This window comes from Austrofundulus limnaeus, unplaced genomic scaffold (genome assembly GCF_001266775.1).
Source record: "Austrofundulus limnaeus strain Quisiro unplaced genomic scaffold, Austrofundulus_limnaeus-1.0 Scaffold39, whole genome shotgun sequence".
In the NCBI taxonomy this organism is placed as follows: Eukaryota; Metazoa; Chordata; class Actinopteri; order Cyprinodontiformes; family Rivulidae; genus Austrofundulus; species Austrofundulus limnaeus.
Genome location: NW_013952441.1, coordinates 1,473,181 through 1,500,145, shown reverse-complemented (window position 1 = coordinate 1,500,145; position 26,965 = coordinate 1,473,181). Strand labels below are relative to the sequence as shown.

Sequence of the window (26,965 nt, the reverse complement as noted above, 5' to 3'; positions counted from 1 at the left end):
ACACACACACACACACACACACACACACACACACACACACACACACACACACACACACAAATTAAAAGGCACAGGTGTGTCTGCAGGCCGGCGGAGTCTGAAACACATCTGTCGTTGCCTTTCTTGGCAGGCTGTGAAGAGAAAAGTGCAGCCTCGACAAATCCCTTCAAAGTTGACTATCAGTTCTCGGGCTCTTGAAGAAGTGGGCGATCTGAAGTGAAGACGAGGATATCCTGCACGCCGAAAAACTCATTAAATTGATGACAAGACAAGGGGATGGAGGATGAACCTGCCAGATGCAGCCAAACCTGGAGCTCTCCGTTGCAACCTTCCCTCCTCCCTTCCTCTCGCTCCCCTCCCTCCCTCCCTCCCCCCCTCGTTGGCTTAATCCCTCTCTCTCGCTCCGTGTCTCACCCACCTTCCACACACACTCACGCAAACAGGGAAAAGAGGAGAAAGCCAGAGAGCGGAACTGCGGCGGCACGATGGGGATATTCCGCCTGCTCCGATGCTGAGGCGTCCGGAGTTCAGCCACAGAGCGCATGGGTGTGTGCGTGTGGGTGTGTGTCTGTGTATGCATGCGTGAGTGAGCGACTGAAACAAGCCGACACTGTGACGAGGAAGAGGAAGAGGGAAGCAGAGGGAGAGTGTTGACTCTGTCTGGGGCTTGGAGGGACCTAACGCCACTGGATAAGAGGACGCTGATGTGCAACAACTATTCCCAACTCCTGCCGCTCCGCCTGCATGTCCTCCGAACTTCTGCCTTTGGAATTGCCTGCCCTCCCAGTTTCACCTCTAATCCGCTAAGGAATCGGGCATGCATGGGAACAACCAGGGACCTGGGCTATCGCATCCTTTACGTCAGCATTTCACAGCCTGAGGTGAGTTGATCCTCTTTGATTTATTTCATCATTCAGTCTGCCGCTGCAAGAAGAAGAAGAAAAAAAGTCCGTTCAAATAACGTATGGAGAAGGAAATCCAGGAAATCTACTCACTCAGTGGGACCGAGTCCTGGATAAGCCATGAGAAATATTTTCTCTWCGGATGATTTTTCTCTTCAAGTCAGCTGATCAAAAATCAAATATGTGCGGCCGCTGAAGGGAGGTAAAGCCCCTGACTGATTTTCTGCTCAGCTGCCTCAGTCGGGGTGAAGGGGTTAAAGGGAGATTTTAGGCAGCAGTTGCAATATAAYTGAGATACTTTGGAAAACTTTATTAACAAAAAGAAATGTCCACGAAAGCTTTAGACATAAAATTAGAAAAAAAAAAAAAAAACCTGCTGGCCTTGTTTGCTGACGTTCATAAAACCTGGCAGGTCGGGGTTGTTTTTGTGTGCAAGGGGATTTTGATCCAGATTTAACTTGACTGAATCGGCTACATGGATAAAACAGTACAAGGGCTGGCATGATGCTGCATTTCCTTTCAGTTTTGCAGCTGAGTGAGCATTACATAAAACACATACTGATATCCATACCCAAAGAAAAATAAATAAATAAATGAACTGCACGAATCCTTTGCCCCACTTACGAAGGAGGGGAAAAACGGATAATGAGAGATGGGTAGACAKTTCGTAGCATCTGATCTAAAACCATTAACTAAATGCTCATTTAGAATAACGGACTGAGTAAACGAGGATCTCCTTATAAATTCGGGGTGTGTGGCTTTATTTGTGCATCAGAAACAACAAACCAGGGACCCTCGCAACTTAATTGTCCTTCGCTTGCCACATGAAAGCAACGTCGGCCCCACTCGTCCTCACAAGCCTCCCGCTATTACTCTGTCTCCTTTTCAAACACAGCTCACATCAAGGCTTTGATACCATCTCCCCTCTGCTCCATTTCACTTTCCACAGGCACAGAGGGGAGGGAAAATACAGCACACAGCGAGGAAAAGAAACCAAGAAAACAGCTTGTGTCTGTGAAATTAAGCAGGAAAAGCGGTTTGTCTTTCCCTGTTCGAATACACGTTCAAACTTTCAGAGAATCTTTTTTAGACTAGGCCTGTAAGAAGTTGTGAGGGCGTCCAAACGAAAAGGCGGGGCACGGGTTCACCTTCAGCTGGCCCTTCTCACTGGGGGGGGGGGGGGGGGGGGCTACTCATCCATCCATAAAACAAATTGCTCTCCTAAGAAAGAATGACTACTTTTGGAACAAGCCAGATGCTGCCTTTCATGTGCTAATACGATTATTAATTAAGACTCTGATTTTTTTTTATCCCCAAGGGAGCGCCACAACAATGTCACAGAGTTCAGGTGAATTGTTCAGTCGCTCGGGAGGAAATGTGTGTTTGTTTGTTTTTTTGTGTGGAGAAGTCACTTCACACCTGATCTCACCGGAGTGCCTGGTGCCAGTGTGTGCTTGTGTAAGCGTGCGTACAGCATGGGTTTCCCACTGCTTTGCAGTTGGTGCCCAGTTAGCTGAGGCTCCAACTGGCCCAGAGGCAGATGAGCTAAAATTGTGTAATTTTGTTYTCCTGTGGTGAGGAGAAATGTTTCATCCATGCATGTTGCTTTGTTTTGAGAGCTGGAATTGATCATTTCTGGATCCTGCTTCACAATGGTGCTTATGTCAGTGAATCACGTGATAYGTGTTTAACTGAAACCTCATGTAGTCCTTTGTCCTTAGTTATCACCTTGAGTGGCTCCTGTTGAACACATCTGGACAATAACTGCCCCATTACTACATTATAAACTGCTGCTACTCTTCCATGACATCCTGTAGTTTTCTTTGTGTTAACCTAAATTCAATACTCTGGTTTCACGTGACGTCACATTGCGAGTACCAATGATGGTCMTGCACAAAGGTGAGAAATGTAAAAACGCTGTAAAAAGTAGATTTTAAACTTGCGTCTGCGGTTGGGTGGAGCAGAGTCGGCCAAGTGGTCTTTCAAAAGACTTTCCAGACTTTGACAGGCTTTTATCTGAAGTTTGGTGTAGTAAGACGCCTGATGGAGCAGACAGTTTGTGATTTCAGCCTTAATGATCAGCAAACTTTTMGGTTCTGCCAAATTCATTCATCTTCATAACATATGGATCACGTCCAGCAAATTTGTTAACTAATTGCTGGTATCTTTMTCTTGAAACTAGATCTAAATCCATAAAATACAGACTYTACAATGGTTTATTCATAGAAATTGTACTTCCAGCACAAAAAAAATAACTTTATCCTCTGCCAGGTTTCCCTCTTAAACATAAAATCTAAACTATGGTCAGTGAAAACAYTGATTAGAATAAAAGTTTTATTTGCTAGTAATTTGGCATTAACAGATCCCTGTCATGGTTGGAGCTTGGTCACTCACCAGCAGTCAGTTTTCAGGGGGTTTATTCCACCTGAGCAGCTAAGGGTTTGGTGAGGGATGAAGGGTCCGTGTGCCAACAACAAGTACGAGCCAGGTGTAAACAGGATCCAAAGAACTTCCGTGAACAAAGTTACAAGGACCTCACTGACGTTCATCCATGCCGCAGAGTAGGAAAGTTTGCTGTCTATTAATCTGTTTATCGCTCTCCTTGGGCTTCACATCCAGGCCATGTCCTCCCATCTTTCGGGTAAAGTCCCTCTTGGTTCCGTGTCTGGATTGCTGCTTTGATGTGGGTCACCTAGATGTCTGAATCTAGCTTAAATCTGGGCCCAGCTACCCACTGAATGCAGATCCACATGTCCCTGATTGCCTTCATCCTAAAGAGTAAGGTCTTAGTGTCCTGCTCTAAATGATGGGCAAAGATTGACGATGAGCTTCTTAATGGTTCAATGGTTTTATTATTAACTCATTGCTAGCTTTATGGAACCAAAGTTTCTACATTCAGGAAGATAAAACAAGAACATTTATTTATCTGGTTGTATTTTAAAACTTTATATGCTCAGCTCAACAAATTGTTTCAGCTCAAAGTCMTTAGTGCAGAGGTCTTTAGAGAACATTTTGAAAAAAATACAGTACCACATTTAGAAACAAATCTTGAATCTTACTAGGTGGAGGTCAGAGGCCAAGATCAATGCCAGGAAAATTGACAACGTGGTGGAAGACCACAAATTGTGAACTCCATAACTGATTCACAAAAATTGACCTGACCATCAATGATGTGTGTTGGAATTACCYGTCACCTAAATCACTCTTTAAAGGTTCTTTATGTGATCTTTATAATTCAAAATGACATTTTCCAGTAAAAATAGCTTTAAAAAGTAAAAATGTTAATGCACAATTGTTTTTGAAATATCTCATCACCTTCTTTCGGAGATGTTACCTTCAGTCCTGCTCAGATTGATCCAAAATGTCTGCGTCCAAGGCAGCCACTTACTCTTGGTTTTATGCTTGCTAAGCTATTCTTTAGGCAAGTTTTTTAGAAAAGTGCTCTTCGAGGTGATGATATTAAGTAAAGGAAGAGAAGTATAAGTTCACTGGTCATTCTTCAAGCTGTCTTCTTTCCTTTTGGACCTTTTTTTTAACTTCCATTCAGTCCTGCACCACCCAAGAAAAGTCTATATTCTTTCTTCCTGCRCCTGTATATTCTGGTCTTTCCCTCTTCTTTCCAACTCTGGTGCTTTTTGTGTCTTTTTTCATCAAGGAATGACTATGTGCAAGCAGCAGGGGAGTTCTGTAGTTACCTATCAGCTTTGAAGCCTCAGCGTGTCTCGAAGGCAAAGAGAAGAGAGAGAAAGACTAAAACAGACGTGCAACAAGGAGGAATACGATGAGAAGACAAGTAAAAAAAATGAGCGTCAAGACACAGGGATATAGAGTTGTGTAGAAAGATGAAGAGCAGAGCAAAGGAAAAAGAAAAATGATCTGATGCATCCTGATTAGAGCAGGCAATATATCCCTTCCTCGGTCCTGCTCTCCATTTACAGTAGCCGGTGTGCTCAGTGATGTATAGACAGGATTCCAGAGAATTAATCAAACTCCCACGAGCCCACCTGAGCATGAGAACATCACATACACCGACTAACTACAGCGAGCAGGGACATAGCAAGGAAAACATGTACAATTCAGCAGAGACAAACTGGGTAAAAAACAATAATAAGGCTGATGTCCGCAGGCTACAGTCCAAGGATAAGAGGTGCCCATAAATACAGTCTACCATGTTCTTTTTATGACTGTAATTTCTACTACCTTACACAGCAGGGGGGTGAGGGGAAATTTCTAATGATGTGAACACAGACACTCCAAGGTCTGCAAAGCTTCATTGGAAGTCTCTTAGCCTGGGTAAAGGTACTGCACAAGTTCTCATGATGAGCAATAACATTGGTATAGAAACTAAAATGTGCATACGACAGACACTAGACATACCTGAATCATCACTTTGATGAAATGTTTCTAGCAATCTATGATTAAAAATGTAAAGTTATATTTAAAGCTACTCTGTCACTGATGTAGAGATGTACAAATATGACTACCCGGTAGTTCAACTTTTAAAATCATAGAAAATAATTAGTTTTAAAGTAAGGTATTACTTTTTGGCCTTTATATCATGTTCTAATGTCATTCCCTCATCAAAAACATTACCAAAAGTGTTGTTTTGACTCGTTCATGCATGCTTGAGAAATCCTTGAATCTCCTGTGGTAGTCACGTGGAGCTGCCTAAACACTGGCAGGTAAGCACCGCCTATTTACACAAAGCTCCTCAGTCTGCATCCGAGCTCCCGCCCCATAGAGCACCCTTCCCCCAAAAGCATTGTTATGAAGATGTGCTGAAGTGGGAGTGTGGAAAATGGTATGAGGTTCTTAAAGAGACAGAAGCCAATTTCAAGACATTTAGACTATGATGTGAAGTCAAACTTATTTTTGATATAGAATTTTCATAACAAATGAAGGTAACACAGTTACTTGATTGTGTTATAGAACTGAACTATGTGCCTGGGAAATACATAATACCCAGATTTACCCAACTATAAGCCCCCCTCTTTATTCTGTTGAGTCATAATGTTACTACAGCAGCCCAGAAGGAACAAACCAAGCACTGACTTAAAAGCTGTTGTTAAAAAGATGTTGCTGCCATCACACTACTTTTCTGCACTATTATAACAAAAAAAGTGTGAGTTGAAAGGTAGCGATTTGAAAGTTACACCTCTAGACATAACTGCACATTCACTCTAAATTTTTAGTGTCAAGCCTTTGAATTCTAAACACCTGTTTATGTAAATAACTCTTACAACGATTCGACAAACAGTAAACCGAAACAAACAGCCTGCAAGTATATTCTCTAACATCTCTGCAAAGCAAGTAATGTTTTTAGTAACCATTTCTGACTTTAATACAGAAGGTTCTTGTTTTAGCTCGACCCATAATTTCCTGCTGATTAAAATTRCAGCTATTTGAAAACAAAACAATTACAGAATTGTTGTCTTCTGTCAGCAGAAATCTAAAAATATTGTTCCAGGTATTTTTTAACTTCAAGCTAGCAAAAACTGAAAACCTGCCCTTCATTTGCAAAATTATAAACCCTTAATATTTAGGTATGCATGAGACTACAATAAATCACACACAAACTTCATGCCAACAATTTATTTGGCAATSAAATGAGTCTTCACTGATCTAAATGGCCAAAACCAATTTAGATGTTAGTTGCCAAAATGTAAAGTGCTGCGTCATGATGACAGAAAGGTTAGATTAAACATGAGGCTATTATAATATTTTCAAAAGGCTGATTTTGGGTGTCATAAAAACACAAAGATGGCATTCCAAAAAAACATTTTCAACGTTAAACCTATTTAAAAAAAATCTCTTTTATGGCTCCTAAAAAAATTTAATAAAAGAAATAAAAACCTTTAGCAGTATCAACTGGTCAGCAGTCACAGTGGACCAAGCAGAAAATTAGTCAATTCCAGTCAACAGCTGAGCGACGTAAGCATCTGTAGCCGTAATTGTAACACTACATGATGATTCTAAAATGGCAAAATCCTTAAAGCAGTTCTTGACAACAGAGCAGTAAACCGTGAYGCCTGAGAGAGAATCCCCCTAAAATCCTGTGACATGCAGTGCTCTTCTCGGGCATTAAACGACTAAAGATTCTCTGCAGCCGGCACCTCGTGCAACGCACTCAACTAATGAAAGCCCCAACAAGGAACCCACTGTATTACTGTTGATTTATTGTTAGTACTCTTAAGAGAAAAATCAAAGATGTTTCAAAACACGACTAAGCCTCGTGTAATTATGAGCAGAGGCTGTCAGAAGAGAGGAAAACAAAACAAGAAAAGATAAGAGTGGTTTACAGTGGGGGTCTTGAATTTTCACGGCTGTGATTAAATTCCTGCTCATTTCTTCAATCAGCATCTGAACCATATAAACTTTAAAATGTAGAATTTCTATTTATTGTGTCATGACTTTTATATAATTCTGTTCCTTATTAAATAAAAGAACAGTTTATGCTTACTTTGGATGATTCTGGATATTAAAACATTACACACATAAGGTACAAGATTAAAAAAATATTTAAAATATTTAGTATTTACATTACATAACTATTATGTTATTCATTTAGACACAACAGCATTAGCAAGGTTGATGTTAAGATGCTAAAAGATTTTAAGTTTCAGCTTTGTTCCTATAAGYGAGAAAACTTGCAACTACCTGATTCATTAACGCCTGCCAAGGCAATAAGGCTTTTGCCTGTGTCTCTGTATCTGTATGTGTTTGTTTCTCCCTCGCATCATAAAATGATCATTTAAAACACTGGCATTAAAGGAAACAAGCAATATGCATTCTCTCGAGGAATGCTGAGACTTTATTTTTTGCAAGATTTTCATTTCAGGAATCAAAGTAGAATGAGCTTAATGCTCATCTTTAATCCAAAAGGGACAGATTATAAAAAGCAAAACTATGTAAACAGATYACTAAAAGTCTTTGTGCTAAATTTCTAGTAAAACATTTTCAAATKTTATTCTCTCTGCACAAAGCTGTTTAAGCAATGAAAAAAAAAAAACGAGGAGAAAATTGCAAAGGCCTCACAGAAACACACCGTTCAATGCTTATTGCTGGTACTAATTGACATGTATAGCCACGTTTCAAGGCGTTTAATAAATTCAGTTTCCCCGATACATGCTTCATTAATGGATTCCCCCTTTGGTGGAGTAGAAGCGATAAAACAAAATTAGTCAGGCTAAAAGTTACGATAAACTTTTTTTTCCCCACCGGGTTGAATGAGGACACTGAAATTTGCACATTTCGAGACATTTCTTCTCCCCAGGCAAACAGAGTGGCATCCGAAACAGCCGACACATGTGAAGTTTAAAAGAATGCAAATAATAGAAATTAAATTCAAGGTGCCACGTCTTAGATGAACAAAAGCCTTGAGAATAAAAGCCACTTATATTAAAGTAAAACGATTTGTGTTATTAGCCACCTGAATTATACTTTCAGTACTATAAAGCTCAAATTTGAGGCGAAATAAACTGTAAAACTCTTTGAATTTGCATGGCTTAAGGACCTATCCCTGTATTCCTCGAATCAACCCAAACACTTATCCATTATACCTGAATGTGAGCTGCGCTGCAAAAACAAGGTCAAAAGTGAGCATGTCGAAGTGTGTTTTTGGCCTGGGTAGGAAATAGTGGGTCAGTTCCCTTGACTGGCATGCCCTTTCATTTGAAGGAAACCCAAGCCCACCGTATCAAGGGGTCAGATGTCTAAGCATGTGTGCTGGATGGTGTTGTTTATGGGAGAGTCCATGGTGTTTGTGTTCCAGCCAGAGGTGAGATACGAGTGCTGCAGCGGTCGCCCCGGTCTCAACCCAATGGGTAATAAATCAGATATGTGAAGCCAGGGACACATCATTTAGCCTACAGCGCTGATCTGTCAAAATGGATCAAACTCCGGTGCAAATACGATACAACGCCGTCTAACGGTATGTGCACTGTGGCGCTTGTGATTAGGGAAAAAAGGAGACACTTGCAATTTATGCTGACAAACTGTATGCAAATCTGCCAGTTTGGAAACAAGCGCAACTCGCTCGAATATAAATCAGCAMATATCCAAATGCAAGCTTTAATTTGAGCTCAGATTGTAACAGAAACATTCTGTGGGTGCAACCRGGGGTGAGGGTGGGGGGTGGGGCTCAGTTGAATTTATCTCCCATTCAAAATGTCACCATCTGTACAAACATGCAGAGGACGTCTGGCAGGGATGGATCAGGAGAGCTCAGCCATGCTGATGAACAGATACAAGTCCGGGAGTGACTGTGACATATTCAAAAGGACAGGGGAAGAGAGAAAATTCTGACTTTCTTCAACTGAAAGGCTTCATTTGCCAGACAGACGGCTTAATAATTGGAAAATGAATGGGTTTGAGACGCGCAGCCAGGTTCTCCTACTTTACATTCTTGTAACTCTCTACTTTCGAAGCTCAATCAACCTAATGGCAAGAAGGTCAGCAGTCACTCAGTAATTTTTTTGCATGCTTTATAATACAGCACTCGCCAACACTTTTTTTTCTCAATGACAACACTGTTCTCTCTCCTTTATTTTTGATCTACATTTTTGTAGCACCCTTTTAACACACTATCATATAAACATGCAATACTCTGTCTTGTGAAAGGCATTATAACTTATAGAACTTATGAAATTATATCACAATTTCTCAAGGAAGTTTAACAACAAAGAAACAATCTTGTTACATTTTATCAGCCAGATAAGGTGCCACTCTGCCCACTGGATCGGAGTAAAGCATCAGGTATTTGTGTGGTCAGCTAAGCTGCTTGAAATGGTGCTCTGGATCCTCTCTTGATGTATCGATGCACACAATAGGGAACGTACAAATGGGAAACATGAGAACTGTGCTGGCAAAGTGAGTCACAAAAAGGAATTTTTCAATTTTGAGTCTTCYTTTCAAAACTTTTAAAGATGGCCTTCTTAAAATGATCTCAGGGAACCTGTGACTTTCACCTGTATCACTTCAATAGTCCAGTGTCTTGATGCAATTTACTTGTTTTTTTATTAACTTTTTTATTAAGAAATCACATGGAACATTACAGYGTCAAGACAATTAGAATTTTCTTTCACGTTTTAAAACTTTTAGTTTAAAAATAAACATTAGAACTTGGGTGGCTTGTGAGCCAAGTTTCAATCCCATCATTGACATGATTGTTCAAATATGTGCACCATGAGCAGGAAGCTTTATATAAAATCAGATCTAAGTGGCTTGACATATTATATCCACTTGGACCATGATCTATAAAGATATCGCTCTGAACTTTGAAAGAAGAAACAGTTTTTATATTGTGTAAATCTCTTTTACAACATTTATCCAATCTTCAGTTCAGGTTTGCGCCATCTACTTGTGAGGGTCTTTTTACTCGCAGCAAGGAGGACACACAACAGTGTTTTATCATTAGAATTTTGTTTATCCACAGGTATGTTACACAAAAATATGTTTTCAAAGGTTAAAGGAAAAGCAAATGAAAAGACATTCTGTATTAATGAATTTGAAACCAGTACTGATGGATGGCTTGGCCAGTCCCCAAGTAATWTGAAAATCTTGATGTACCCCACTGTCTCTCATGTGGTTCCAACATTCCTCTGTGATCGTCAGGTTACCTTATTTTTCCCACTTCATTTTAACATTGTTGCTGTTGTTTTTTCTAGCACAACAGGACACCATTTATTATGAGCCCCGCACGCTAAGTATAAGCGGGAGTCATAATGTTTTCGTACTGTTTTTTTTTCTCAGTGATTTTTGGTCAACCGTAGCACAAAAACAGCTGCACCAATCAACACGAAATTTGGCAGGACTGTAGATGAGTCTGACCTACACTGCGCCAGCCAACAGTTTTCCGATACACCCCATATTTGAGGAGGGGGATTCTTTCAAAGAGGGGGTGTCTGGACATGCAAAAATGCTTATAACTCAGAAACTATTAAACATAAGAGCTTCAGTGTTTTTTATTTTTGTTTAGCTCTGATGAAGCTCTATCCATCAGGCCCACCAATCATTTTAGCATACAGCATTTGGTGTTTTGAAGGTCCACCCAGAACACTCTCTGCGAGCTTCTTGACAGTGGTGGTTCTTACAGATCAGAACCACTCTAWTAATTAATAACTTCCCTCCAAACAGTTCTACTTTGTTCTTCTTCACTTGCAGACAAATTGTCATAGACATTGTCAAATAACTGAAACTTTCTCCACTTAAGTCGTCCTCACTCCCACAGTCATCCGTCATGAAGATGTCCTGCCTGTAGCAATTTCTCTGACATCATCAACACTTCAGCATTCTTTGGTGATATGCTCGTGTGTTTCTGTGACTAGCTGGTTATGCTATTTTTTTTACACTTGCCTGGCCCAAATGTGAAAAAAACATATAGCCATTGTATTCTACTACAGCGATTACCTGTTAAGGGCACTTGGGACTGTTATGGTGGGTGTTGGACTTTAAGAGYCTCTCTATAGGTAATTCCTGCATTGTGCTGAATGTGCATTTACTACACTGTCGTTACTGTGGGCAGAGTTGTTTTTATTTGTGCTGTTTTTACCACGTCGTCCATTTAAAAAATAAAATAAAAAACTGCATCCTCACGGTAACGTCTGGTCATCTGCCCACATTAGTTATCACCTGTCTGTTGAGAATCAAACCAACATCTGCTTGCGCAGCAGAAAGCTCCCATCTGTAACCTGTCTGTATGAGCATGCTGTGCTGCTCTCGCTTACCAATGACATTACCGGGCGACGCGCGACTGGCTCCAAGGGGAGGTCTGTCAATCTGCAATGCTGATGGGTTCATCTGCCTCCAACAGCATTTTTAGGTTTCAAACAGCTTGTTTCAGGAGAAAATGTCCATGCTGTTCAAACATGACAGGACATCTAGAGTTCCCCATTCTCATGTTCACAAAACATTTTGCATCTGGCAAAAGCAAGTTGGAAATTTAGGCATTTTGTAACCAGCAATGGTGTAAATCACTATAAWACTGACTTGAATACTTATGCCAGGGTACATACAGAAATGTATAAGTACATTTTTAATTTAATACCTTTTAATACCTTTTAATGCCGTCCAAATATATTTTTAATACCGTCCCAATATTTTTTAAACTGTCCCAATATTTTTAAATACCAACAAAACTTCAAGCTGCTTGAAACTGTTATTACAGTTACTGGTCTCATGGTTACTTCTTTGCCTCAATAAAATCACTGACCTATATACAATTATTCATTATTTAACCCTTACCCAAGACAAAAAAAAAAGTGATTTAATTTTTATGTGCAAGAACAACATACACCCTTACTGATGGAGGCCAAAAAGAAAAAAATAAAAGTTCAATCCACCGCTTTCAAGTGAGGAGAAAGACATGCTTGAATTTGGAAGTTATTTATTGTTGAAAGATAAGCTGAGAGGTATAATTGGTGCATCTGATTTAGCAGCCATGAGTGTGTGGACTGTTTGCTTATGGTAAATCAGCAGGCAAAAGGGGAAATTGTATTATTTGCCAGAGCCCCAAGAGGCACTGCAGTCACAAAGCTGGTATTATACCTAGGATATAATTCATTATCTCCTCTTGCTTCTCCTCAAGGAGTTGTTGTACAGCTTACTGACAAAAGTTTATGTTTGTAAGTGTTGTTCACACGATTTTATCCATTTTATGTTAATYGACCAAGAAAAGATACCATTTTCGCAGATGCGGAGGGTCCAAACGTTGCCTCAAGAGATTCAACTTCTGCCTATTTATAGCTTTCACACAGAGTCATAAATTAAAACATTATTTCCTGCCTCTGCCTTTTAGAAAAGAATAACAATAAAGTAGATTTAAATGGAAAAAAATATTGCTTACTAACTTAACAATACTTATCACAAAAAGTGAGGACATTTGTGTTTGGTGGATTATTTCTTTGTTGTAACAATGCTTCTTGGCAATAAATCATACATCATTTGAAAGCCTATTAAATTACCTTTTAAATGATGCCACATTTGTAAGGAACATGCATTTCTGTTGCCATTTCTGCTCTGCCATTTTCAAACAGCTCGTTTTGCTATTTCTATTKACACTTTTTTTGAGCTTCTGGTGCTGCTAATCTGGTGCTCAGTATAAGATTTATTGCCAATAAATATTGTTACAACAAAGAAATAATCCACCAAACACAAATTTMTTCACTTTTTGTGCAAAGTTTACACACTATTGCACTATACTACAGTACTGTTTTATAGTACAGTAACTTGTACTTGTAAAGACATATAACTGTCATTGAGTCATACACTAAATGATTTTGTCATGGGTATTTATAAAGTTCTGATCCAACATAAAGGGATGTGTACTAACTACAGTTGAGAGATATTACTTTCCATGAATTGCAAAATTGAATAAATCCCCAGAAAAGTTTAAGACATATTTTGCCACTCAGAGGATTGTAACATTGCTTTTGAACTACCAAAATAAACTGACTGCTCAAAAAACAATAGGAAAGCAAATCRTTTTTAACAGTCTGTAAGGCAGCTAGTTGCTTATTTTCATTCTTACTGTGTAGGTCTAGCTCCCATGGTTCAGTAAAAACCCATAAACCATAATATGGTACCAGCACACAGTGACTGCAACGGGGCCAGAGTCAAGTGCCTTGTTTAAAAGGGTGCCCTCATGTACATAAACCAGCAAAATAGCCATAATTTTGGTTTAAAATGTGTGTTTGAGCATTTAAGAGTATGATTGTGTTGTATAATTGTGAATGCAGGGACCCATAACCACTGCAAAAGCTCCCAKAAAAAACAGAGACAGAGACTAATCAACTTAGAGAAGGGAGGAAAACAGGTAATGAAAGAGGCTTTAAATGGCAATAAAAGAGTGAAAATGAAGCTGAAACTAGAGCTACTGGTTTCACAGAAAAGCTAAATGCATAATGGAAATCTGCTTGCAATTTTCTTAGGTCAGGTTGACACCATAAACCTGCAGGATTTTAGTATAAAGCACCAAAAAACTATCAAACAATTACAGAGAATCAAGAAAGGAAGAACAAAAAGCTTTGATTTTGCTTTCTGGAACCTTTTAAATCATGTTCCTCCAAAACCAACTCCCCCTATGTTTAGAGTGTATTAGAATTTTSTAATATGTAATACTATGCCTCTGATAGCTGATTAATAACCCAGCATCTTTCTCCGTGTTTTTCAGGAAACATGGTGAGCAAGGAGGGTGGCAAATGCATGCTCACCAACTCAGAGTCTGACTCAGAGGCAGCGCCTTTGCCCTCCACCTCGCTGGCACTGGAGGTGAAGTATTCCCTAGAAGCGAGTCGACAGGTGAGGAAGAGAAACAAGGCCCTGCAAGTGCGCTTCAAGGACATCTGCGAGGCACAGAACGAGCAGAGGGAGGCAGAGCTGCAGGCAGCGGGGAAAGGCGGCAAGCCCATGTCATATAAAGTGGCATACCGCAAGTACATGACCGTCCCTGCACGCAGATCCATTCCAAATGTCACGAGGAGCACAGGCGTCCAGACGTCCCCTGACCTAAAGAAACGGTACCAGACTTTCCCCTTTGAGCGGAAGAAAGGACACACATTTAAACACGTGGCAGCAGTGGAAACATATAAAGGTCAGAATAACGGTTTTGTCATGGATGTAAMGGAATCCAAAGGGGCTGAACAGGGTTTAGATGATGACGACGACAGAGCCAGTAGGGGGAGTGGAGTCCTGAGGACCAGGGCTCTGCTCCATACTAATGAGTGTACTGCCACAGTGGAACAGCACAGTGCACCCGATGGCCTGTGCTCCGATGCTCTGCTGCTCAGTTGCACTGCAGACACAGACTTCCTTGCAGACACACCAAGAGGAAGCGGTGCTGGCACACAAACCAAGTATCAGCTTTGCAGCGTCCCTTCGAAGGCTGGAACTGGATTACAACACAGGGAGACCAACGTAGACGGTTTGGCCAAGAGGCAACTGCTCAGTCTGGAGGAAGGTTCGTCCCAAACCCTCCCGGACAGGCCCTCCAAGGTGACGGGCCCCATCGCATGGAACTCTCTTACACAGGTGGAGTGCCTGGACAGTCCATCTGTGCAAAGCAAACGAAAAAAGGGTTTGCAGCTTAACGGGCTGATGGGTGAGACTTTACCACGATCCAGTGGAGGCTGTACGACAAAGGCACAGTGTCACACGGGACAGATATCTGCCCGGCCTATACGGGGCATGGACGAACCTCTGTCACCCACCACAAGTGGTGTGGCTGATGGGGCACCGTCCACCCAAACACAGGAAGCCTGTAAGCAAATAGTGCCTGTGAATCAGGACAGGGATGTAAAAGCACAGCTCCAAGCCATGGAAAATCTCATCAGCTCGAGCCAAGAGACCATCAAGATGCTGCTCGGGGTCATCCAGGAACTGGAAAAGGGAGAGGCTCATCGAGAAGGGTAGGACATCTCATTACAGATGCAAACTTTTCACATACAAAAATAAATAAATAAATAAATCACATCTGCCTTTTTCCCCGACACAGGAGCCAAAACTCCAACTCAGAATAAGTGCTAAGTCAAAGTCACAGTCCTATAGTGCTGCTTTCTTATTCACAAACGTACCATTCGTAAAGCTAATTGTATGGAACGCAATAAAACTATTTTCATGTAAATTACCATGAGGCTAGAGATTAATGTCACTCTGAAAATGAGTCAGCCGCCAGCCATGACTGAAGTCATTCTGAACACAACACGCGCTGAAAATAAATAAAAAACAACTACTGTTTTTAATCAGTCACAGCAGGCATGCAACCTGCACCACTAATACAGTAAGGTCATTTAGTGCCTCAGTACTTTAAAAATGTGTTAATCCAATGTTTATAAATGGAAATGCAAATGTAAAATGTAATTATTCAACTAAGTGAAACCAACAATAGTAAAAAAAAAGACTAAAGTGCACTACATCATTCTATGAGATTTCACCTGGATGTACTCTGTACATTTACAGTGYAATACCATGATGTAATAGCTCATTAGAAATACTCCAAGGCTTCCTTACAGACATTTAAAGTTCCTTAGTAAACAATGTTCTTGGGTGACTAGTAGTGATATACGTAACATACATTGCTTGTGACATTTTAATAATAAAACCAAACTCTTGAAACAGCTAAATACTTTTTACTTAACATCAGTGGTACTGCAACTAAGTTCCTTTGGAATCAATATGAATCCTGTCAACTGAAGTAAAAACTGAATAAATATTAAGATATTTTAAATATAAAAATTGTTCTGGGAAGTATAATAAAATTTTGAAAGCCTAAACAGCCATTACAACTGGCCTTATACAGACACAAACTAACAAATATGCGCAAATGTTATTCATACGTTTGAGGACAATGGAAAAATCCACGGTTTGTGAAAAAGACATTGTTCAATAGACATCAAATAGGCCTGTCACAATAAATGTTGCTAGACTATAAATTGTCTYGGAAATTAGTGCGATAAACGATAATATCGTTTGGAGACGGTTTTAAACTAATATAATGGTACCACCCCCACCCTTCTCCCCTGCTTACGGAAGTTAACAAAATTTACGAATATTTTTAAAAAAAAGTAACAACTGACCTGGAAAGGAGATTAGGAAAACAACAGAACAGCTGCTGAAGCTGTAAAATCGCTTCCCACCTCCTTTATTCAAGTCGGCACATTGTATATTCTGTATGTGTCTTCCTGTAGTTCCAGTTTACAAAATTTACAGTGTAAAAAAAAGAGGAAACTTTCAGTGAGCCCAAGGTTCGACACATTGCCCTGAGGGCATCCTGAGGCTTCGCCAGCTGAAAGATGGCATAAAACAAAAAGCAAAGACCCTCCTCTAGCTAAATGCCTGTTCACTGGTCTCTCATGCCACGGAGGATAACATGTGCCTGGCAAATACTTGATGCCAGAGTTCACTCCTTCCTGCATTAAGGAGTAGAAAAGGAGGAGACACAAAGAAAACAAGAAGGCAAAAAATTAAAATGATCAACCTAATTTTAAATTACCATGTGATTAATTGATTTATTGTTATTTTAACAGGCTGAATGTGGCTGAGTGTATCAGATAGTATCAATCCTTGCTAAATAGAGGCTATCTAAAGGGTAGAAACTTGCTGGAGTTTAGTAAACAAATCTGAACAGAACTGGTTGCTCAAGAGTAAAAATGGGAAATTATCTCAATATCCAAATCGTGTTCAAATATCAAGTGCCTATCATGTTTATAACTCACCTATACTTATAAATGTCTGGAATTAAAYATTAGCATCAACTTGTCTGACGGTGAGGGTTAAACTCTTATTTTCTGCTGGGGTTTGAGGGAGGAATAAGATGCCACAGCAGTCGGAGTTCGCAACATTTGAAAAGGCAGTTATCTCTCCTTCCAATCTTTCACAAGGTAGCCTTAATCTCCTTTTCACCAAACTCATAAAAGAGCGCTGCGACTGCAAAGTAAGCAGACCTGTGGTGCAGCTCGAGGATCTATCTAGAATGGTTTGCAAAATACAAATGCATTGCAAAAAAAGAAGGTTTAATAAATCAAAATAGCGACTACTGTTTAAAAAACATGTTTTCGTTCATTAATTGCAAATACTTTAGAGTCAGCGAGCAGCATAATCCCTACGTAATCCATTCAAGCCTAAATGAGCCTGTTTTCTTGTCCAAACACAGTACAGTTGTCTTTAGGCAAACTTTAAATTTTAAAGATAGAAATGTACTGCAGTGGAAACATTTGAGCTTTATTTTAACCATATTACATTATTCTTTTAATTTTCTTGCATTAATGAGACTAACCCTGAACCCAAGCAGGACTGCTAACAAGTTGCAGGTGAATGAGTGCAATTTCATCACACAGACAGCTGCTTTTATTAGTCAACACAAATGCTTCAAGGTTGAACTTTTTTAATGTGTTCGTCAGATGCAACTAAGATGTGCCAAGAGCCAAGTTATTGTTGTTTTGTGTGTGTGTGTGTGTGTGTGTGTGTGTGTGTGTGTGTGTGTGTGTGTGTNGTGTGTGTGTGTGTGTGTGTGTGTGTGTGTGTGTGTGTGTGTTATTTGTTAGCTTTAAACTCTTAAAAGCACTCCTTGTCTTGAAAAAAAGAAAAACAAGACTGTTTATCCTTGAAACAGTTCCCCATGCCATTCCACCCAGCCAGTTCATAAGGCAGGTTGTGCAGCCAGTGAAACTGTCAATCATAACTGTCACTCAATGGCTACGCGGCAGATGCTGAAGTATTTCTACTAGCTCTCAAGTCTAGTGACAATAACAGAGACGTAATGTTTAGGAGAATTCCCACATTCAGCAACTGAGGCCATAAAGATTTATAATAATTAAAATAAGAGAGAAATATTTTGTATTGTCAGAAAAATATAGATTTATAGATTTTATTGAAGCCAGTTTGTTCTTGCCTCCAACTGTGGTGGCTCCCTCTAACATGAAAGTCTTTAAAGTTGAAGTTTGCCTTTTTGTAAAATGTTTTGGTTTGGTTTGGTGAATGGGGATGAATGAAGAACCCATATGAGCGGGGGCCCATTGAGTAGTCTAAAGTGGTCTGTAATCCAATGCCACAGGCATCACAAAGATCATCGTCATGGAATCCCATCAGCATTTTGGAGTAGTTGAGCAGGTTGTGCCCAGTTAGGACTCAAACCAGCGTACTAAAATATTCCTTGTCGGGTGATGAGAGCTTTCCCAAACCTTAGATTTGGGCCATTTTTTAGTTCCAGTGCCTGTCTACAGTCCGTCAGCACCATCCAGCAGATTGAGTATTGCTGTCAAATCCAGGCCTCTAGGGCAGTCCTACAGACTGTTGTTGAGATACCTACAACAGGCTCTGGATCTTTGAGATGGGCCTGATTGTCAGCTTCTGCAAGGTAGTCAGCTCTCTCATTACCATTAATGCCAGTATGACCTGGTACCCATTTAACAATAACAATGTTATCTCTYCCCAGTTGGTAAAACTTTAATACAGCATCAAACAAACAGAATTTTATAAATGTTCCAATCACATTGCATTTCTTGCGCTTCATATTTTACCCTCTTTTAAGCTTGCTGTTGTAATGAGACAACATAATAGTATTTATTTATTTATTTTTACCAACCGATAGAACACCAACTTTGTTTTTAAAAAGACTTGCACAAGGAGAGGGCTGTGACCAGAGATAAAAAGTTTGCATGTTGGCCAAAATAAAAAGATATATGTGCCGTCTAAAAGGCTGGACCTTATAATTCCCTTTTAGTTTTATCTGCACTTTTTTTGGTCCGAGCTGCAGTCTCATTTCATCTCTTAATATTGAAAACAACATTTGTATGGATTTGTATTAAAACTTGATGAAAAGAAAGCGAAATAAAGCTAATCTGCATATCTTTAATAGGAATGATTCAACTTTATGCTCATCCTAAAGTCATCACTGGCTTTCTAGAAAAATAGAAGTTTGAAGACCAGACTAAAGAGCAACTTCTAAGCAACTAGTAGGAAAGGAATCCTGACAGTGCATACATATTCATGCCACATATAGGAAAAGACCTAAAAAGAATATTGCTGTTGAATAACAAAGATGTGAACATGTCTAAAACACATATGTTGCATCCAACAGGACAAAGCGTAAGATACTGCTGTATCATCAGGGTGTTGGCAGAGAAGAGCCAATTAGTCTCACTCTTAGTGACTTGTTGCTAACCTGTCTATTAGCACCATGTATCTGTGCTTGTTTTTGTGCTTCTGGACTGCCACCCACAAAAATGACCTTTGGGAGAGCTCTCCTGGCAGCACAAAGGGTGGAGGGTGTATAAAAATACCGTTAATGGCACTTTTGGCTTCCCTCTCCCCAGGGAGGCTCGCCAAAATGAGCCCTGCTCTCTTATTTTCTCTTATCAACTCGGTATGGCTGAGCGATGGGGAGCCACGAAAGATTGAGAGACAAAGAGACCGAAGGGGGGGAAAAAGTGAGGAAAAAGAGAAAATAGAGTAAAGTAGTTCAGAGGATCCAATCCAAATGGCTGTGAAACCAGTTTCATTGATTGGCTCACCTGGTGGAAAGTTATGTGACCTTTTCAACTGTATTAAAATGTGAACCTGTCTCCCACAGAAAGCCAATTAATTACATGTTGTGCATAAATAATCCAAGGTGCAAACTTCAAGCACACTTGCTGCGTCACTGCACTTTTCCCCTGGACGCCATTACCCGAGTCTGCAGCAGCTTCGGATAACCGCATCGATATCAGCTCCTCTAATACCTGTCAGAGCATGCAGCTCAAGAAGCGCAGTAGATAAAAAGGAGGATTTTATGACGGGAGTTTAATTTTTATTGGTGCCGCACACGATGGGCAGCGTGACAAGCACCGTGGTGACAAGCGATGAAATATGTCTGTGGTTCTGCAAAGACGAAAGAGGTMATTTATTAGTGAAAGCACATTCCCCTCAATGATAAGAATAGACTTTACAATGTTTAATTGAGAATTTCAGACTTGTAACAGGAAAAGGTTCAGTTCTGCTAAGAAAAACTATTTTTATCACAAACTGGAGACTTTACCATGTGACAGCATTGTTTCCTTAAAATAAACGGTTTCTACCAGTCCTAATAGTTGCATCTCAGGGTGCCAAAGTGGTCCAGTGGTTAGCAGGAAGGCTACATTTTTTTAATAGTAGGAAGGCAACTAATGCCATTGATTCATTCATACTTATTTGAAACAATACATAAAAAGAATCTAAATTTTTAATTTGCTTTTAAACTAGCTGTTGTGCTAACTCCCGCATATTTACATTGATGCTTACTGCTGACATGTTGATTATYATGTATTGTCCTAATTTAAATAAAGAAGAAAAACATGCAAGTGGCAGTGTTTGCCGCAAAAGGTCCCAGWTGAAACATAGTTGGCAATGGAAGTAGTCATAGAACTGAGTTGGGGAGTATGTGTGAAGTGGGCTAGTCTGTGCAGTACTGTAATCTAACCAACAGTACTACCACTACACTGCTTATGAAAGACTGGTTTTATGTGTGTAAGCACACAGAAACATGACTTTGCCTGATGGACTGGACAATGTGTGAATGTGCTCAACTGGGGGCTTAAGAAGAGATTGTTCTTTCAGCCATAGTGCAAAACCTTAGTGTGAAGAGGGACTTGTTGGTGCTTGTGTGTGTCCAGTTGGCCTGTTTATAACTGTACTATACATAGGATGTTATTTAATCAGGCTACTGAAGAGAATTATTGTATATTTAGTGATGATTACATTACAATGATACTAATACTGCATAAAATCCAAGGGTCTTCAGCCTAAAACAAATTATTAAATCAGCTAAGAGGACCTAAACGATTTTCATCTCACAGGTAATAACTCATCCTTACCAACACTGTTCTGTTCTGCGCACAGAATTGATTATTCAATGGAGAGATAATTCTAAAATGAGTAAAAAATATAATAAAATAAAATCAATAACTGAGGGGAAAAGGAGAGATCATCACATACCAAGAAGGAGCAAATAATTCCAGTTTAAATAAAAAAAAGGTTTATTTATAAAAAAAAAAAAACATGAGGTTGTTCAAATTTGCTGGTTTAATTAATGACACTTTAGGTTAAATGCTTTACATCAATGAGATAAAAGAAACATTTGAAGGTTTCTTGTTTTCTTTGTTCCTGTCATCAAAGTGTGCTTATGCAAATTTTAAATTCTGAGGAAGGTTTGTGATCCAAACATCATTTAAATGCCAATCGGCACTCATGGCACTTATTCCCAATCTGACCTCCAAACAGTCACTGTGCTCCTTCTGTCCGAGCTGCAGGGCACAGGCCACTCAGCAGGGCAGCGTGGCTCCTCATCGCCCTCATTTACTTTYGCCCCACTAACGAGAGATGACAAATMAGATGAGAAGGGAAGGTGTGAGGCAGCAGCTTAACAAGTCCTGTAATTACTCATTCACAATTCTGCTCTCCCCTGCAGACTCTCCTATCGAACTGGACAGGACATGGCTAACTGTGACACATGCCGGAACAGCGCATGCATTATTTACAGGTAAGTAGTCGTGCTTCTTCAAAGACGCAGTGATCCAAATGTGTCCTGTCCGTTCTCCTTGAGAGAAAGAGAACGAGTGAATTAGGGTTAAAACAGCAGAGGGGAAAAGGGGAAGAATGAGCAAGGTTCCYGTAAAATAATGTAGATGAGCTCTCAAAAGGTGTGGGACATTAACGCGCTGAGCCCYTGCTCTAAAAATACGCATCTTTGATTCCCCAATTATCCCTTCCGCATCATTTCAATCACTGTCTGGAGCTGAGCAGGTGCCGAGTTCGCTGGAGAGGAAAGGAGAGGGCACACGGTTGAAAAGTGGAGAGGTCACACGTGAGAGAATGAGTGATCACAGGGCCAAGAAAGGTGAAATTAATTAACGTCAAACACTGTGAAACATCTCTCTCGCGTGTCGTTGCCAAGCCTACAGAAGCTCGGAATGTGTTCAACCTCCACTTRGTTTATATCACGACTAGCAGAGATGTGTGTACGAAGTTATCTGTAAACTAGAACGCAATCTGTGTTTCAGCCTGCTTCTTTATTTTAATCTGATATGTTAACTAATAAGTCATCTGGATAGAAATAAACTGGCATTTCCTGAGTCCACCTCAACACCAGTCAAGATATTACAATATATTTACCCTTTATTAAAATTACTTTTGTCAATTTTATTTTTATTTTATTTAAGCTTMGTTTAACCAGGCAGATCTCACTGAGATTAAAAATCTCTTTTTCAAGAGAAACCAATGACTCTAACATAAACACTGATAAACCTGAGCCACTCCTCTAGAACAGGGGTGTCAAACTCATTTTCACCGAGGGCCACATGAGCGTTATGGTGGCCCTCGAAGGGCCCCTTGTAATGAACTTTGATGTTTCATGTTTAACTTTGACTAAACAGAGTTTTAACACGCCCTCTTTTAAACACTGATAAGAACTAAGTATATGACTGACTAAATCTGAAATAAATACAGAAATATTATTAAAAGTAAAACAAAGTTTTACTCACTGACGAGTTTCTAGTGAGTAGCAGCATTTTGGCAGATTTAGTTTATGTTTGATGGTGACTTTAAAGCAGCTTGTTTTCAGACATTAGTACTGTGCTATCCAACGAAATTGCTAAGTTACTTCAAGCCAACAGTTCAGGGACAGGAATTTTTTTAATTTATTTTTTTAAATTCATTTAGTTGCATTTAACCACAAATTTAAAGCTTACCATTGATATAAGAAACAAATTTCATGTTAAGTAAGAGGTCCTGGCGGGCCACACGGGAGTCACCCGCGGGCCTTGTGTTTGACACATGTGCTCTAGAGCATTCAAGGTGATGACTTACCAAATTACTTGCGCTTGGTTTTTCAATACTGTTTATATATTCTTTATATACCAGCTGATAATCAAATGTTTTTGTTGGCGGTAGGATCAGCAAAAAGAAAATCAGGTAAAACAATATCTGTTTTGAACTGTTTCGTTTTTATTAGCTTAATGTTGAGGAATTGGCAGGGGAGTTTGGCTCGTGCTAGTCTTTGACTGTAACTGGGTCTTCACTAGGGTTGGGCATAATCGTATCGTCTGCAATTAATCGTCAGAAAAACATTAATCGATTATTTTTTGGCACTTGACGATTAATATGATTAATGCCACCAGGCAGACTGACAGGGGATTTCCTCGGTCAGTCCGCTCGGTGCTCCTCTCCGTTTCAAATATGACGAACATTTAAATAAAAGTTCTGTAATTTATTAATCAACACAATCTAAAATTTGAGATGTAGCCTGAAGTCTGTGATTTTGACAGTTTGAAAAAGATTTTTACGAAGAGCAAATTTTTCCCACTAAATTGGTCATGTGACTAGGACATAAGGGTGTCCAGGGACTCCAGGGRATTAATTGTCAAATTAATCGTTATCAGCTAAACACCACAATTAATCGTGATTAATTTTATTGCCAATATCGCCCATCCCTAGTCTTCACATGTATTGTTACACATCCCGTTCATTGTATGCTGACAAAACTTACAGAAAAGTTGTTCTGCAGATTGATTAAAAAATGCTGGGGTTCTGCCATAAACTTTACGTTAAGCTTCGCAATTTTTAATTTGGAGAGGTTGTTTCAGCAAGCCTGTTCGCCATGGCTAAACAATTTTTTATTTTTATTTATTTTTTTGTGGAGAAGAGAGCCCACCCTGCGTGCACTTAACTAGGTAACGGCAGGTACAGGAAGCGTCAGCAGCCAAAATATCTCAGAAACTCACTCAAATGAGCAAATTCTGTGAAATTCTGTGTTTTTATACTGGATTTCGTTTGCTAAAGTGTGCAATTCCATCCATGTTTTCCACATATTGGAAATCATAGGGCCATAAATGATRGAGCTTGATGTTGTCTTGGTTTGTATCTAAAATGTAACTGTAGTATGGTATTCTGGTTGTGGTAAGGCATATTATATATTCTGAAAAAGTGCTGAACTGACTGCCATCACACAGGCCACAACGTCAAAGCCCAAATGTGCAGGATCAGCTTAAAGTGCCTGCTTCAGCCTTCTGTGGTTCAGAAAAAGACTATCAATAGTCTTACTTTATGTGTGAATGGTATGACACAGCCTTTACACACACACACACAAACACACACACAGCTCCGGTCAATAATCTAAAGGAACAGGAGAGGAGGAAAATGAGAAAGAAAGGAGACTTTAAAAGTATGAGGCTAAGAGGCTATCAATAAAACTGTTTTAGTGGTCACTGTCATTCCATGAAGTCTGAATATCTCCTCTCGAGAGCCACTTAAATTATATTTTATCTACCACTCTCAATAACTGATAGGCCTCTGGCTAAACTTCAATCRGCTCCTGAAAATCAAGAAGTAGAGCATTGCCCTGACTTCTTGAGCTGAGGGAGGGTTGTCGTGTCTAAGTGTTAAAAAATAAATAAAAATCATTGCAGCTTCCCTGCACGGCCGCAGGAAGGACAACACGAAAGGTGCTTCAACAGCAGTTTGGTGACAGCGAGATTGAGCCGAGCCGATCTGAATGATGGCACATAATGTGAGCTACGTGGACAGAGCATTAATTAAAAAGAGATAGTTTGAGCACAGGATTAAAGGATGGATGAATGAAAACGGACTCACTGATGAGATGGCTATTTAAATCATTTTTTAATCTACTACACTCAATAACCGGTAAGCTGCTAAACCTCAGTCTGCACCTGAAAATCCTATTTAATATTATACAGTGTTATAGTCAGCCCAGTGTTAACGTGCTTCATTTGCACAAACCAGTGCAGCTGCTATGCTGGGACAACACTGTCACAGATAAACCAAATATCAACGAGGATTTTAAACGTGCAAAATAAAACAAGACTGCATTTATTAGATCATGCTACAGTCCAACTGTGTTAGTAAATTCTCCATTACAAAATAGTTTTATCAAGGATTTTATCTACAAGTTATATAAATGTGTCACATCAGGCCACATCAGCTCTTCCCTTGTTTTTATGAGCACATACCCTGTATCATGCTCGAAATGAAAAATACCCTTAAACAGTCACAAAAACAACACGGAGAATCCGCATTCTGCCTTCTCAGGCCTGCCACAATCAATTGAAATGCTTCGCTGCTGGAGGAAGAACAGAAAAAGCAGAAACTCTTTACAAAACAAGGCTCATTTTTTGACAAACCATGTCAGCTTCTGGCAACGATTCCTCTTGATATAGGGCAGAAATTTCCCACCGAGATGTTTAGAATTTGTTAAATTGACCCAAGTTCATCTTTGAGAGACTTACTTGACATGGTTAATAGTGTTGATTGGACACAGAATCAAATATAGCAGTTGTATTCATAGAGGCAAGGGGAGATTAAATGGCAATCTAATTACTTAGAGCTCCATGAAAACAACCTCTCTGGAGGTGGTGGAAGACAGGCTGGGAAGCAGAGCATTGAAGAAAGATGCAGAGTTCGGGTATGTGGGAAGAATAGCTGTCTGTGGGGTTTAGGATTTTCATGTTCCCTTCGTTTTGATGTTTTACCGTTGTTGTCTACAAAAGGCAGTTAAAACGTTTGGAAAAAACTATTAAAGTTCAACACATTGATTTTATTGTAATCCTTTCAGGCCACAATTGATGGATAAAAACTGTGAGCAGATTTGGGTAAGCAACTCTGAAACTGGTTCGTATTTCAAATGTTCAGATTCAGTGCAAAATAGAATGTAAAAATCTAAAAATCTCATATTTTGTTCAAAACTGACCATAATCAGATTTTTAAAATAAGATATTCAACTACACTTTCTGATGGAAGCAACACTTCTCAAAAGACAGGTGAGACAAAAAGTAGATGATTTTACTGTTACTAAAAAGGAGCTGCTTGAGGAACAAGCCACAGCTATTTGGGTTAATTAAAAACCAGTCAGAAACATGATAGGCTATTTAAAAATATCACCTTAGAGAAGCACAGTGTCTTGGAAGTAAAAATAGCCAGAGGTTCAGCAATCTGGTGAGAAAGAAAAACACAGCTGTTCCCCAATTTCTCAGAGTTTTCTGTAATTTTGAAGCTGCTCAAACTGTCTGCAATCCCTCCGTCAGTATTGCCTTCTGATGCTGAGTGGATGTAAACCCAGTGTAAAATGCCTACAATGACATGACATGCATGCTAGGGTTGTGCAGTTTTGGCAAAAAATGAATCACGAATAATTGTGGCATTTAGCCAATAACAATTAACAAGTTCATTAAACCACTGGAGTCGACATAATATTTCAGTTAAATACAAGAAAATATTCAAACTCATTGTGGTTTTACATTTAAAAATATTTGGTCAACATTTACTCCCATCTATAACAAAACCCCTATCACTTCATGGATGATTTCTGCGGTTTAATTTCTCGTATTATCSATATATAAATATGGTAATTACGACTGTATTACATGATCCAACCAGCACTTAACATAATAAAATCATATCAATATTATACTGTAGTTTTGGGGTCTAAACTTGCAACCAAATTCCCAAGCTGCCATAGTATTTTATTCTCGTCAGGTACTGCTGCGCTAACTTTCAACAATACTGAGCTACCCTATTTATTCGTGTATAATACCCCCCCCCCCCCC

General features: G+C 39.6%; 2 protein-coding genes across 2 annotated transcripts in view; one reads left to right on the top strand and one right to left on the bottom strand.

The window, feature by feature from the left end:
* dock1 (dedicator of cytokinesis 1) overlaps window positions 1-26,965 on the bottom strand; it is a 242,473-nt gene that overhangs the window by 100,573 nt on the left and 114,935 nt on the right. The gene's annotated exons all lie outside the window — the stretch shown is intronic.
* The window catches only part of insyn2a (inhibitory synaptic factor 2A), a 41,068-nt gene continuing 14,510 nt past the window's right edge, over window positions 408-26,965 (top strand). Inside the window, exons 1-3 of the mRNA XM_014007053.1 lie at window positions 408-881; window positions 14,071-15,304; window positions 21,817-21,888. Of these exons, the coding sequence (XP_013862507.1) occupies window positions 14,076-15,304; window positions 21,817-21,888 (1,301 nt within the window). The 5' untranslated portion in view covers window positions 408-881; window positions 14,071-14,075. The remainder of the gene's footprint in view (window positions 882-14,070; window positions 15,305-21,816; window positions 21,889-26,965) is intronic.